At 45.9% G+C, this 13,653-nt stretch overlaps 1 protein-coding gene across 2 annotated transcripts in view; it reads left to right on the top strand.

Annotated features, from left to right (window-relative positions):
- PPME1 (protein phosphatase methylesterase 1) overlaps positions 1–10,401 on the top strand; it is a 46,509-nt gene extending 36,108 nt beyond the window's left edge. For both annotated transcript variants that reach the window (XM_074954765.1, XM_074954756.1), the window contains exons 10-14: positions 716–845; positions 1,527–1,571; positions 2,783–2,847; positions 3,915–3,982; positions 5,594–10,401. In XM_074954765.1, coding sequence (XP_074810866.1) covers positions 716–845; positions 1,527–1,571; positions 2,783–2,847; positions 3,915–3,982; positions 5,594–5,612 — 327 coding nt within the window. In that variant the 3' untranslated portion in view covers positions 5,613–10,401. The remainder of the gene's footprint in view (positions 1–715; positions 846–1,526; positions 1,572–2,782; positions 2,848–3,914; positions 3,983–5,593) is intronic.
- The last annotated feature ends 3,252 nt before the right edge of the window (positions 10,402–13,653 follow it).

Here is a 13,653-nt window from a genome sequence, read left to right as displayed (position 1 = left end):
ACAGTGAGCAATTGTTCAGCTCTCATTCAGGGCCTCAGTGTAAACAGGAGTAACTCCTGCGACCTCATTGCTTGCCCCAGGTCTGAGTTTGGGCCTTGGTCTCGGACTGCTGGCTACATTGTGAGTTACCACTTGAAAGTGTTTCTAGATGTTCATGAACGTGGCCATTGTACATGGTCTAGAAAGGAACTACTCTCTTGTCCAGTAAGTCACTATGTGCTGGGTCCTGACTCTTTCATCGTATTATAAAGGCTCATCAGTTTCTGCTGGGTGGTGTAAACCACGTGACCTAACAGACTTTTTCCCACATGTAAAGCTACTCGTGCATGGTGCTGCAAAACTGTGTCTTGCCCAGGCTTCGTGGAAGGACAGGTCCAGGTGTCTTTCTGCGTGAATTTTTAGTTCCGGTGAAAGAGGGCAGACTGACAGTCTGGAAATGGAAGGCCTCTCTTGCTCAACGCCCCAGGTACAGCATGTGCAGCTCCGTTAACTTACTGTGACATGGAGCGAGCACGTTCAGGGTTAAGAGGGTGATCCAGTCTTTGTGAGCAAGGTTGCCTAGTTAGGGCCACACATGGGGGGCAAACTGACGTTAGAGTCACGTCCGCATTTGACTCTGTGCTTCTACTTTTGTCTTCCAAGTGGCGCTTTGCTGAGTTTATTCTACGCTCGTTTCGGTTGAATACTAATGCTGAGCTCTTCGTCCCCCCTGTAGACAAAGAAAGAACATCTGTATACATGGCGAATCGAACTGTCGAAAACTGAAAAGTACTGGGAAGGGTGGTTCAGGGGCTTATCGAACCTCTTCCTCAGTTGTTCTACTCCAAAGCTGCTGCTTTTAGCGGGTAGGTGTTTCCTTTTTCTCCTTAGTTCGAGCTGTCGTTCACTTTGATTACATTCAGCCTGTGTTTTAGAGGAGGGAAGGGCAAAACTGTGGCTAAGATACTGGTCTGGATTCTGTCCTGGCCCTTCTATGTACTTTGAGAGACTGGGCAAGTCATTTTAGTCTCTCTGCAACATGCACATGGGAATTGTGGGATTAGATATGCGTATTGTGATACTATGCCCCAGCTGTCTGGCAGGTGTTGCAGTTGTAGAATTGAGCTAATGTTCTGCTAGGAACAGGATTGAGACCTAAGCCAACCCACGGGAGTAATCACTTAGTTACTGCAGACCTGGGCTGGATTTGAACTCGTGACCTGAAGTTGAAAGGATCAGTATTCCAAGACCAATCCCTATCTCCCTCCAGTCCCCTGTGATAGGGAACACTGAGTCTCCCATAGTTGAGTGTCATTTAAAGATGTCTGGGAAGATGGATGGATGAATGTTCCTTCAAGTTTTTGGCAGCGATCCTCTCCTGTCACTGTATGCTCCTGATATGCAGCAGGGAAACATTCTAGTGAGTGTCAAGATGCTGTTTCTATTCCATTTTTTCACACCAAACATCTTTTGCAAAGTCTTAGCAGGACCTGACTAGACGCTCTCTCCCTGGCTTCTCCCCAACACATCCGTTTGCTTTATTCCAGGTGTTGACAGGCTGGATAAAGATCTAACAATTGGACAGATGCAAGGTAAATATTTAATACTGCTAGCTATAATGCTCTTTCAGGGGATAGCTTATGTTGCAGAGAGTGAAAGAGAGCTGGAGAAGAAGGCTGAAATGGTCCTGGCCAGGGCAATCTGTATTGAGACAAACCAGCATTAAAGAATGTAGTTAATCCGTGGCGTAACAGTGTGATCCCTTGTCTATGATTCTCTCTAATGGAAGCTAGAGGAGTTATTAGATCTTGCCAATCACCCTGGTGCTAATGCAGGGCTGTGATATTGCTTTTGTTCAGTCTGGTATTAAATATTCAAGTGATGGGGCTTTGTCATGTCTCGTGGGGATCATTCTGTGATTTTCAGTTTTGCCATTAGGAAGCTTTTCCTGATTTTTCAGTCTGTTTTCTTTTAATTCCATCCCATTGTGCCTAGTTGCACCACCTGGTGCCACCTGAAACAATCTCTCTTTCTGGTGCTGGCAGACTTCTGCTAATGCTTGAGAGACATGGCAGGGGAGGTAATATCTTTTACTGGACCAGCTTTCGAGCTTACGACCTGAAGAGGAGTTCTGTGTAAGCACGAAAGCTTGTCTCTCTCCAACAGAAGTTGGTCCAATAAACAATATTCCCTCGCCCATTGTCTGTATAATGTCCTGGGACCAGCACGGCTACAACAACCACCTCTAATAATGCTTGACAGTTACATTAGCATCTTTCCCCGTCCAATCCCCATCACTGTTTTCTTTGGAAATTGGATATTGGAAGGGAAAATGGATGATTGGATAAAGGTCCTGGTGTGGTAGGTTTGACAGCTACATTCATGTCAGGAAGATGGGATAGCATTTAATACAAAGCTCTAGGGAATTAAGGATTAGGAAGATAGTGAGTGAACATGGTTGTAGTTAATTCAGAGCTCCTGCACAAGTAAGAAGGCAAGTTCTTGCCTCCTGCAGAAGCTTTGTGTTCTCCATATGCTGCTGTTAGACATCTGGTGTCAAACATAGCTTCTTGAGTCCTCATCTGCTAGATACGACAGTGGGGCTAACTTGTAAAGAGTTTGAGATCTCTAGTAGAAATGCCCATAAAAGCGCAGAATATTTTTGCACCTTAACAAGTTCGGTCCCTGCCTTTAGCCTTTATAGGGGTTGGCTTCTGTGGTCGCATGTAACACATGTCTGAGTCATTGCCAGGGAGGGATACGTTCACTCTAAAAGTAGCTGCAGTGACTGTTTGGTCTGCAGGAAAGTTCCAGATGCAAGTCCTCCCTCAGTGTGGCCATGCAGTCCACGAAGATGCTCCAGACAAGGTGAGCCGCAAAGCTTTGGTAGCAGTCCGTTTACGAGCTACATGCAAAATGGGTCCATCGCTAATACAAAACCGAGGGCAAACCTCATAGGCCTTATGTGCACCACACCTATAAGGGGACCTGGTTACTGATGGAGCAGATGGGACTAAATCATATCCCTGAAGCTGCCTTGAGAGCCTGGACTGGCCAAGACTTTAGTCTGCTTGTGGGGAGACAGGTCCCACCTGCGTTACAGCTTTACCTGCGTCGGGGGGCCAGTGGTGGTATATAACTGACTCAATGATACAGTAGTTATAATGCGGCATGGGATTTTCCATCCTTAACTTCTCTTAGGTTACCTCAGCTTTTCCCTTCCCCCTCCAGCCTTCAGTGCAGGTGGCTGCTTTCGTAGAGGGATAATGTCTTATTAAAACTAAGTAGTTTAAAATTTAGAAAACGTCGTATAAACATTATTGTAGCAGTTTACATACTGACAAACAGTGACACTTTAGTATTTCACTCACGCTAGTGTGCCAGTAAATAGAATGGTGGTGTGGACTGAGAACGTCTGGAAATGAACGGCCGAATTCTTATCTCGGCTCTATTATTAACTGTTTGTGTGGCTTTGAGTCACTTACCCACTCTGTGCCTCACCCTTGTAAAATGGGGATATTTTTACCTATCTCCATGAGATGTTTGGAAGAAAAGTTATTTGTAAAGCGTGATACAAGTAATTTGCTGCTCTGAGCTAATCCTTAAAGGGACACCAACTTAAATCACAATTGTCTTTTTTTTACCTACTATAGTACATGCCTAAATTACTGTAACTGAAGAAGATGGTGAAAAAAACATTTTTTTTTAATTGTGCACTTGATGCATGGTCAGTTTCACTGGGTCCTTGGTATTATATAGACATTTATCCCCTTTGTGAGATGTTTCACACAGAGGTGGGGGGGGGGGGGGAACAGTTTAAAACAATGGGAGGAAGATGTAGTACTTTGAACTACTTTAAATTTTGAAACTGACCAGGCTTCAAGTAGACTATGTCCCTTTAAACTCTGATTCCTTCCCCCCCTACCTCCCTTCAGGTTGCTGAAGCTGTTGCAACTTTCTTGATCCGTCACCGGTTTACAGAACCAATTGGTGGATTTCAGTGGTAAGGATCTCTGAGTCCTCAGGCTGCATGATTCTCTTCCTGACTCCTGCAGGAAGCCTTGCATTCCTTGTGTGCATCCAGGGTGGGGAGAGATGAGTATAACAAGTGGTTGGGTGGAAAGGGAAGTAAGGATCAACTTGGAGCTTTAATGTAACATTAAAAGCAGCATGTCAGTATGCAGCCTAGATCACAGGCAGTATTGTGTTTCATGTTCAGTGTGTAAAGCTGTCACCGTCTCTAAACGTCTCATATTTGAACTTACTAATTGTGATAATAAAACACTCAGACTTGGAGGGAGGAGAAGATGTGGGCCTGACCTAGCTGATTTATTTCTTTGTGGTGGAAATCCTTATCCCTGATGGGGCAAAACTAGCAATTGCATTGAATTTTGTTAAACAGACCCAGTCACTGTAAATAGTTTAGGACCCAAGAATAACCTACGTAATGTGGTGGAGAAGATCTTCCAATTTCTAAGCATCGCTATGGCTGTTCTTGTAATCTGGATCTCTGTCATGGAAAAATGCAATTTCCAGCATGTTTCCTCCTGCTAAGAAACATTAGCAAGAACATACATTTAAAGCTTAAAGCTGCATCCTTTGCTTCTCAAATCTCATGGCTGTGTCACCCACAATAGTCTAAAGTAGTCTCCCATCATAATGAACTTCAGGAGCCAAAGCTCCTCTCCTGGCAGTGCGGTGGATGAACCGAGATAATGTAGAAGAAACACTGAAGGTGAATGAACTCTGCAGGCTGCTGCATGTCGACTCCCAGTATCTCCTAATCATATTTACAGCAGGCAATACTGACCTATTGGGAGGGGGCATTGAGCTGCTGGAGGGACAAAATTCAGATGAGGTGTGAAACAGTGTTGTTCTGGCCACCTGTCATTACAGATCTGTAAGAAAAGGCGGGTTAACCCACATGTCATGGGCAATAATTCCTCTGTCCCAAAATTCCGCCTGAAGATTTAATGAAGAAAAACTTTGGTTCAGAGTTACTAGGCCACAAAAGTTATCGTGTTCCACCCCTGAGGTGACTGTTCTTAGGGGAAGTGGTATCGATGAGTGGGTGAACCCATCCCATGCTCTTCAGGGTGAAAGGCGGGAGGAATGTAGAACGATTAACAATATGAATCGGAAGCCTGAGGAAAGGGTACAGGGTGTGGGTATGTTTTAAAGCAGTGGAAGCGGGAGAAGTCGCCAGGGCAACATTACGCTGCGTCTAAGTCTGTAGCAGGCTTTGGCAAGTTATTGCTGAGGATTATAAGGCATTAGCTTGCTGCTGCTGCTGCTATCATGGTTGTACTTGACAGCAGCTTCGAGAGAGGTGCATCTGAGGAATGGGCAGTTTGTTATACCTACTGCGGTCTGCTGCTTTAAGCCATAGAGAGCAGGATAAAACTAGTAATAGTGAGAGCTGTGTATCTATAATTGCTGTTCTACCTGCATGCACCTAACTGGGATATTGCCCATGAAGACTTAACCTACATTTTAGATCCTTTAAGTTTCAGCGTTATTAGCATTAGCGAGTTACCTTGGGTGGTGTGGATTTGAATTTTACAGAGGATCATTGAGATTTAATGTACAGTGATATTCTTCTCTCCCCTGCCAGTGTGTTTCCTGCTTGTTAATATCCTGATGTTCTCCAGCACTGAGTTCCATTGTAAATAAACTGCACCAGAGGCCACTGTGATGTATCCATATCCTTCTCATCTATCCAGTTCAGCAATCACAAGAAATTGGCAGGAGATCAGTCCCGTAGAGCTGGTTTCTAGGAGTTTCCTTGCCGGCAGACAGCTCGTATTGGAGTCCTTGTGAAGCTCGTCGGTCTCTTGGACATGGGCTCCTCTCCGCTGCCTCAAGGAAAGACAACCTGAAACCCCGAGCAGTAGAACATCACTCTTATCTCTGCGAATCCCCAGGCTTTGTTGGACACAATCACTAAGGGACTTCAGGCAGATTGGATTCCCCAAGGGGCATTGCAGCAAATCTGAAGGCGTCAGGATTTCTTCGTGGAACTATATGGGAAAGGCCCCTCGAGCTTTTGCGGTTTTTTTTTTTTTTTTTTTTTTTTTTTTTAAGCCTGAGGAACCAGCTTCTTTTGAGTTTTTTCATCTCCCCAGGGCCGGCTGCATGATTTTTAGGGCCTGTAAATTGTGGGGGAGAGAACAGACTGCACTATGAATTACCTTCCCTTCCAGTTCCACTAAGGGCAGGACTGGGAAAATGGGACCATGAGCTCCTTTGAGGGGTCCTGCTGCTTCCTTGACAAGTTCACTCCGGGGGTCTCCGGCCTCAGCACTTCACTCTATGGCAGGCACTCAGTGGCCTGGGGCTCTACATTTAAAGGGGAAGCCACAATATCACCAGTAACATCATGATCTGTCAGAAACAGGCCAGTGGCCATTCTCTGCTTGTGGAGTTTCTGCCTACCTGGTTCTGCACCTCTTGTCACCGCACACAAGTGAGTGGAGATTGGCACCTCGGGCAGTTTTTAGGAGGCAAGTAGACAGACCGGGCAGTGGATGGAATGCTGAGCTAGCCAGCAGTAGGGAGAGATAGGGACTTGGGGGGAAATCCCACCAACAGTCTGACCCTGGCCCAAGCAGTTGCTTGCCATGTGAGGCCCTGCTCAGTGTAGGAAAGTCACTGTTCTGTATTTGATGTTTAGCACTGATCAGGTTCAGGTCTTTTATTAATGCAGTTACTATGAGAGAGTTTCTTCAGGGCACAGGCCAGCCCGGGATAATTTGTTAGATCCTTTTCACCTCCTATGAAATCCCCCACGGGAGTAATAGAACAGTTGCACTTGGAGCTATTTGCAACAATATCCTGATGTTCTTGAACTAATAAAAATGAGGCTTTATTCTTTGATCGTTTCATGCCACGTGATGAAGTGACTCTGCTAGTTGAAGCATAGCTCTGTTGCTCGCCTGGTCATGGAGATGTAATGGTGGCGGGTGTATCCTGTGACAGTCCTGGTCAATCCTTTACGTTTGTGCTGTGCTGGTAGGGATGAGGGGGAAATGGCACAAATAGTAGGTAAAGCCCAGTCAAGCATAATGTTTACCATGAGGGAGAACAATAGTTCTCCCTCAATCTGATTCACACACACACTAAGGGCTTGTGTGCGCTACCCACCGGATTGGCGGACTGCGATCGATCCAGCGAGGGTCGATTTATCGCGTCTAGTCTAGACGCGATAAATCGACGGCTGAGCACTCTCCCGTCGACTCTGGTACTCTACCAGAACGAAAAGTGCAAGCGGAGTTGACGGGAGAGCATCAGCCATCGACTTACCGCAGTGAAGACACCGCAGGAAGTAGATTTAAGTACGTCGACTTCAGTGACGAACTTCCCGTAGCTGAAGTTGCGTATCTTAGATCGACCCCGCACGGTTGTGTAGACAAGCCCTCAGTGGTGGACTTTTCAGCTGTGGCCTGGCTGCGTATTTCACTCCCACCACCACCAGAGCCTGAAACCGCTGGATTAGAAACGAGAATTTGCAATTCCAGGTGAGTTCTGCATCCAATGCAACACTTAGGCAACTGATGCTGAGGTACTAAACAAGCGATTTTTTGGCTCCTTGTATAGCCCTCCCTATCAGTCACAACCTGGCATTGCTTCACCATGTGATTCTGCTCACTGACCAATACGGACCCTGGACTAAGTCCATTCCAGTTTGTCTGCTGATTAGTTTCATGGCTTCCAATAATTGAAAAGTCAGTTTATAATTGGAAAACCCAACAAAAAACTCCATTTCCCCCACTGCATATCTTGGCAGTCTTGCAAGGTTCTTGACCCTTTTCAGATTACTCTGGTTGTCAAACTGTTTGTAGGGGCGGGAACCAAAGCAGTGGAATGCAGCGTTAACCAAGGCCCTCGTTGTTTAATTTCAAGCATGTGAATAGTCTCCTTAGAGTCAAATTCTGTCATGTGCTTAAATCTCTTGTGGGTTACTACATTAGATAACACCCCATGTTCACCTCTTGTGCTGTCCTCTCCCTTTCTAGAGAAGGGAACTGGTTTATCAGATGGCCCCACAAAGAGTAAAATACCTTCTATTTCAGCCTTTGCTATCACACCACAAGGGAGGTGAGGGGCTACATTTCCATGCACTGTGCCATTGGCTCCCTGGAAATGTTTTTTGATTGTTACACCTTGGCAATTATGACCTTGTTTTATGAAAAATAAATATTTCACAACCTCTTCTGGTGTGGCTATGTTTTACGCCAAGCTCTCCAAGTCCTGACTTGTAGCAGAGAATGGATGTTCTTTGCGAGGATCCAACTAGCTTTAGGTTTGCGGAAAGCAGATTCAAAGGGCAGGGGAGAAAATTGTGTGCAGGGGTGACTACTTTGGTTGAACTACATCAACTTTTGTGAATCTAACACACCTGCAGCATTTTCTTAGTGACATTTTTAATGCCCCTGTGTAAAAGGCAAACATATGGGGGAGGAAGGGGACATTAATGAAAAGGGGTACCATTTCTATATTGCATCTTTAACTATTTAGAGATCTCTCTTGCCTCTGTTCAGGTTGCATTAGATTTAGGATCAATGGAGCCTTTAACCATGGAAAAAATCTCGTGTCTTAACTAACACAAGATACAATTTGTTTATTTGAGAGTCTGGTTTATTTAAGGTTGGGGGTTTTTTAAATCGGACTTAATGCAGGAGCAGTCTTGCTAAACGCCCAGGGTTATCTGAACCAAATATAGGAGCCTTGAGGACCACAGAAGGTTTGTTTGTTTAAAAACCCAAACCTCTCTGGTATTCCAGGAATGTGCAGCCCTGCTTTGTTCCTGGGAATAGAGTTGCATGCTGCTCATTTACACATACTTCTATCTTAATGGAAGTTACACTAGTCTGGTGTTTGGAAACACTGTAGTCTGGAGGAGGAGTGTGCACAGCTGAAAATCAAAGGGCTGTCTCTTTACATTAACACGCTTGCTGACTTGGGCTGCTGTCTGGAGCTGGATTTTCTTTTAAGGCTTGTCTCTTTTTTTTTCCTTTTCCTCTCAACCTGGCCTTGTCACACACACTTTCAAAACCACAGTGGGCTGGAGATTAGACCAAAGCCAACTAAATATTTTGTCCACCCTAAATGGAAGCAACTGTTCTGAATAATAAGACCCCTCCAGTAAAAATCCCAAACCCTACAGCATTACATTAAGGTTGTGACCTGTCATTAGAATTGAGGAGTAGAATCCCTGAAGCTAGTCGTGTTTATCAGAATACACCAGCTGGGTAAAAAGCAGGGGAAGAAGTGGATAGCTCAGTGGTGGGAGCACAAACCCTACTCAGTTGCCCAATGGAGCCAATGGTAGTGGTGACAAAGTTCCTATCTGCTGGCTGTGAAACGTTTGTGGTCTTGCACCTGTTCTTAGACGACTTCTCTGTATCACACATCAAGTTGGCTCCCTTGTTGATGATGTGTCAGTACTGGGCTAAGACTTGAACTGCGGCATTGCAGAATGACCTACCCTCTCGCCTCCTAAAGATCGCTCAAGGGCAGGGGGGAGACTTGCGCTTGCATTACTCCATATGCCATATCCATTCGGGGACTAGACAGCTTCCGTCTCCAGGCCAGCCAGATGATTGTGCTGTGCTCGGCAGAAATTCAGCACAAACCTACGTTGTGACTTGGTACTTTCTGGTTCAATGAAGACGTTCTGGGAATGCATCATCCTGTGACATCACAACTGCTGTGGCTTGGATGAGTTGCAGTGGGACAGTGGTGTTTGTGATCTCACGTTCAGGGCTATCGTCACTGAACCAGGGAAGTTCTGTGTGGATTTCACAGAGCAGGTGCATGGTGGAAAAGGAAGTAACGAGTGTTTGTGCTGACTAGTGGGGCCATCCAGCACAGAGAGCTTCCCTCTGCTCCATTGCTACTTTTAGGTTCACTTAAAAATAAATAGTGTAAAGCTCCAGAGGCCAGATTTTCACAAATGTTCAGCATCCAGCTGCGAACGCTGTTCTCAGTGGGAACTGAGCCCCTGAAAATCTGGCCGTAGATCCTCACATAAGGCCGAAATAAATCTCACTTCACAAACCTACCATGAGTGCGTTAGGTACGGTACTGCCCCTTTAAATGATTTTTTTTGGCCCTGGTATAGTCCCAAAGCCTGGTGCCCTGCTGATGAGCAGCAATTGCCGGTTTGTGCTGCCCGTTGCCCCTCGACTGTGCACACGTCTGCCTCTTTCTCCTGGCTGTATGGTCTGCCCTGGTCTGGTTTGTTCATTGTTCCTCCGGGTGGGTTTACACTGCACGTCTAGCACCCAGGCCTGCAAGCTGGTATGAGCCTGCAGGAGGGTGGTAGGTGCTTGGCCTTTTGACTATTTGGAACAAGCCTTATTGGGTGTATAGCCATTGGAGCTCAAACTTGGGAGCTCATAAAGCTACATTCAGTTCTAGCTGGGGGGGTGGGGGGGGGAGCTTTGTGACCTCTCATCGTTTACCTTTTTCCTTTTAAAAAATGGCCGTGTCTATCTGCTAACTTCCTGAGAAGTTCCTGAATGCCCTCTGTGTCCTATAGTTTGTATGAGCTTCATTCTGTTTGTATCCTGTTCAGTGTCCCATTACTCTTGTGTATAAACAATAAAGCATTGTGAAAAGCCTCTGTTTAAAAACCTCCCTTGTTTCCATTCAGTTGTGGTATGTTTGCTTCTTTTCTTTAACTGCCTAAAGAGGATGGATGTGTGTCTTGTCTGCCCTCAAATCACTCTCATTACTTGTCAGACTTAGTTATTTTCTAGTAACTCATGGAAGTCTCTTGTGTTTGTAAATGTTCTGAGTTTCCTTCTCTATCCATGATCCAATGTGACAGGGATGTATCAAGGGAGAAATTAATTCTCCACATAATTTGTGCTTTTCTTCCACTCCCCTGATTGGTTATCCCCATCTGTATAGAAACATCTGAAAGTAATAAATGTGGCTCTCTGGCTGTTAAGTTACCTGTACTGTGGTGTGTTGGCTTGTGTCTCTCTCAACACCCTATGCGCTTGCATTGCGCCGTCTCTCTGAGGGTCTTGAGAACATTATAGACAGTACTGAGTTCAGGTTGGGAAGAGTTAACCCCATTTTACAGGAAGGGAAAAGGGAGGCACATAGGTTGAGCGACTCACATGTGGTCCCCGAATGAGTCTGTGGAAGAACTGGGAGTAGAGTCTATATCTCGTGATTTCAGTCCTGTGCTCAAACCACTTGGCCTGTTCTGTTATCCTACAGAATTCTTCAGCACTACTCACTGTAAGTACTGTAGAACAATAAAGATGTAGCACTAAACCACAAGGAGAATCCAAACTTTGCCCCACCGCCACTCCAGTCACATTGGTAACTCGCCAGCAATTTAGGGTGTGTCTTCACTGCGGAATTAGAGGAGCACCCAGGTCAGCCTCAGCTGGATGTGGGAAGCCACACTGCAAACCCACTCAAGCTATTGTGTCCTCTGGTGCACTCACCCGTGTGTTGCTAGGACAATTTGGAATTACCCCTCCCCTAAGAGCAACGAATGAAGTGAGCTGTAGCTCACGAAAGCTTATGCTCAAATAAATTGGTTAGTCTCTAAGGTGCCTCAAGTACTCCTTTTCTTTCTAAGAGAGCAAGCAGCTACAGGCTACATCTTCTCATTCTCCCTGCCTGTGCTGGACAGCCAAACTCTGTAGAAGTCTAAGCAAAATTCGCTGTGGGGACATGCTACGTTGGGTAGGTTGTTTGTAACTGGCGACGTTTCAGTTTCTGTGATAATGGGGAGAGTTCCAATTCTTAGTCGCCATTGAATCCAGAATGACAGCTGTATTCCAAGAGTAATGAGGTGGCTTCTACCTTTTGACCCCCAGTCCAGTGTCCTATGCACTAGACCTTGTTTGTTGTACAGCATGTAGGGAATCCTCAAAAAAGTGTCTGTAGAAACAGGCCCCACTGCCTCAATAGCCCGGCGTGTTGGGTATACCCAGTCGGAGCAGCTGCTGGGTGCTTCAGTGAGTAACATAAGGTGTTGGCCTGCAGAATCAACGTGGCATGGGGAAAAGGAGCTAGATTTTCTTCTGGTTCCCACCTCCACCGAATTGTTCGCTAAGTTCTGATTGCAGGATCTCCATCCTTAGTGATGCACAGCCAGGTAGTCCCTAGCCTGCCTTTCCTATCGCAGGTTGAGTGTGCTTGGGCTGCCAGTTAGAAAGCACATCACTGCATATCTAAATGCAGCAAACAGGGCCGACCTCTGCCCTTGTTAGTGTTACTTTCCAGCCCGCAACCATGATTGAAAACTAGCTTTGACAAAGCATTACAAACATCTGGCAGAGCCTTCTGCATTCAGAGCAGTTGGATTAGAATGGGATCTTAAACTTTCTCCATAGCATGGACCACTGTGTCCCTCTGAATGGAGTGTCATGGGGTGAGTGATACCACAAGCTTAATGAGGATAGAGAAATTGTATCATGGAGCATCTCTGCTATTCATAACTGTACAGACCCCGCCTTTCTTCCCATTTGTGAGTGAATGGGCCTCACTTCCCCTCCTGCCATTCACCATCGTAGGGGCCACCTGCCCACCCCCTTTACAAATATACAGTGGGCCTGCTGCTGCAACAGCAGCTGTTCCTTACAGGGAAAAGTCAAATCAAGGGGGGGAAATGTGTGGTAAACAGCTGTAAATAAGGAAAACCACCATCATGGCACCAGCCAACTCTCCATCATCCACAGATCACAGCACCATGGGCCCAGCCAGCTCTCCACCCATAGATCATAGCTGGGACCTTCCTCTTGTCACGTAGATGAACTTAGACATTTCTTCCTTTCTCTAGCATATGTAATGTGGCCACGAGGTGGCACTACCCTCCTGCTTGTTAGACTTCTCCTTGCAATTGATGTGTTAGCTCAGTTCAGGTTGGCAGGCAGGATGCATTGAATAACCCAGATTTCCTAGCTGTAAACATAGAGATAATTAGTTTGTTTTTGGCAACGTTTTAAACAAAAGGACTATTGATTCTCCATTAGCTACTGAACTGCCATTGTGAAAGAGTAAGAACAAAAGAACGGCCATACTGGGTCAGACCAATGTATCCTATCCTATCTTCCAATAGTGGCTAATGCCAGGTACTTCAGAGAGAATGAACAGAACAGGGCAATTATCAAGTGATCCATCCCTTGTCATCCAGTCGCAACTTCTGGCAGTCAGAGGTTAAGGGACACCCAGAGCACAGGACTGCATCCTTGACCATCTTGGCTAATAGCCAAGTAGCTGGCTCATTTATGTTTGTGCAGTGCCTAGCACGATTGGGCACCGATCTTGGTTGGCCTCTTTGACTCCCACGATATGAACACTGAATAATAAGAGATGAGATAGGTTAGGTCCAATGGGCATGTTTTTCAGGATGTGCTTTTTTTCCAGCGACTTTCCACATCTCCTAGCTTGCCTCACTGTCACACGCTTATCTAATCCATAGGGACCCGCACTCCGATTCTCCCAAATGGAGGCTCTGAAGTCTGGATTTAGGCACCTCGGAGAAGTGAGCTGATTTTTTTTTTCCAGAGGTGCTCAGCACGCCTCGATCGCATTGCAGCCAAACAGGAGCTGGGGATGCTCAGCAGCGCTTGTAAAACCCAGTCACGGCTGTTGTGTTGCCTAAATACGGACTCTAGGAGCCACCTCCTAGGCACCCAGTTT

Source organism: Natator depressus, chromosome 1 (assembly GCF_965152275.1).
Source record: "Natator depressus isolate rNatDep1 chromosome 1, rNatDep2.hap1, whole genome shotgun sequence".
NCBI classification, from domain to species: Eukaryota; Metazoa; Chordata; order Testudines; family Cheloniidae; genus Natator; species Natator depressus.
Note: the sequence above shows the minus strand (reverse complement) of the source record. Positions and strands in the feature narration are given on the sequence as shown.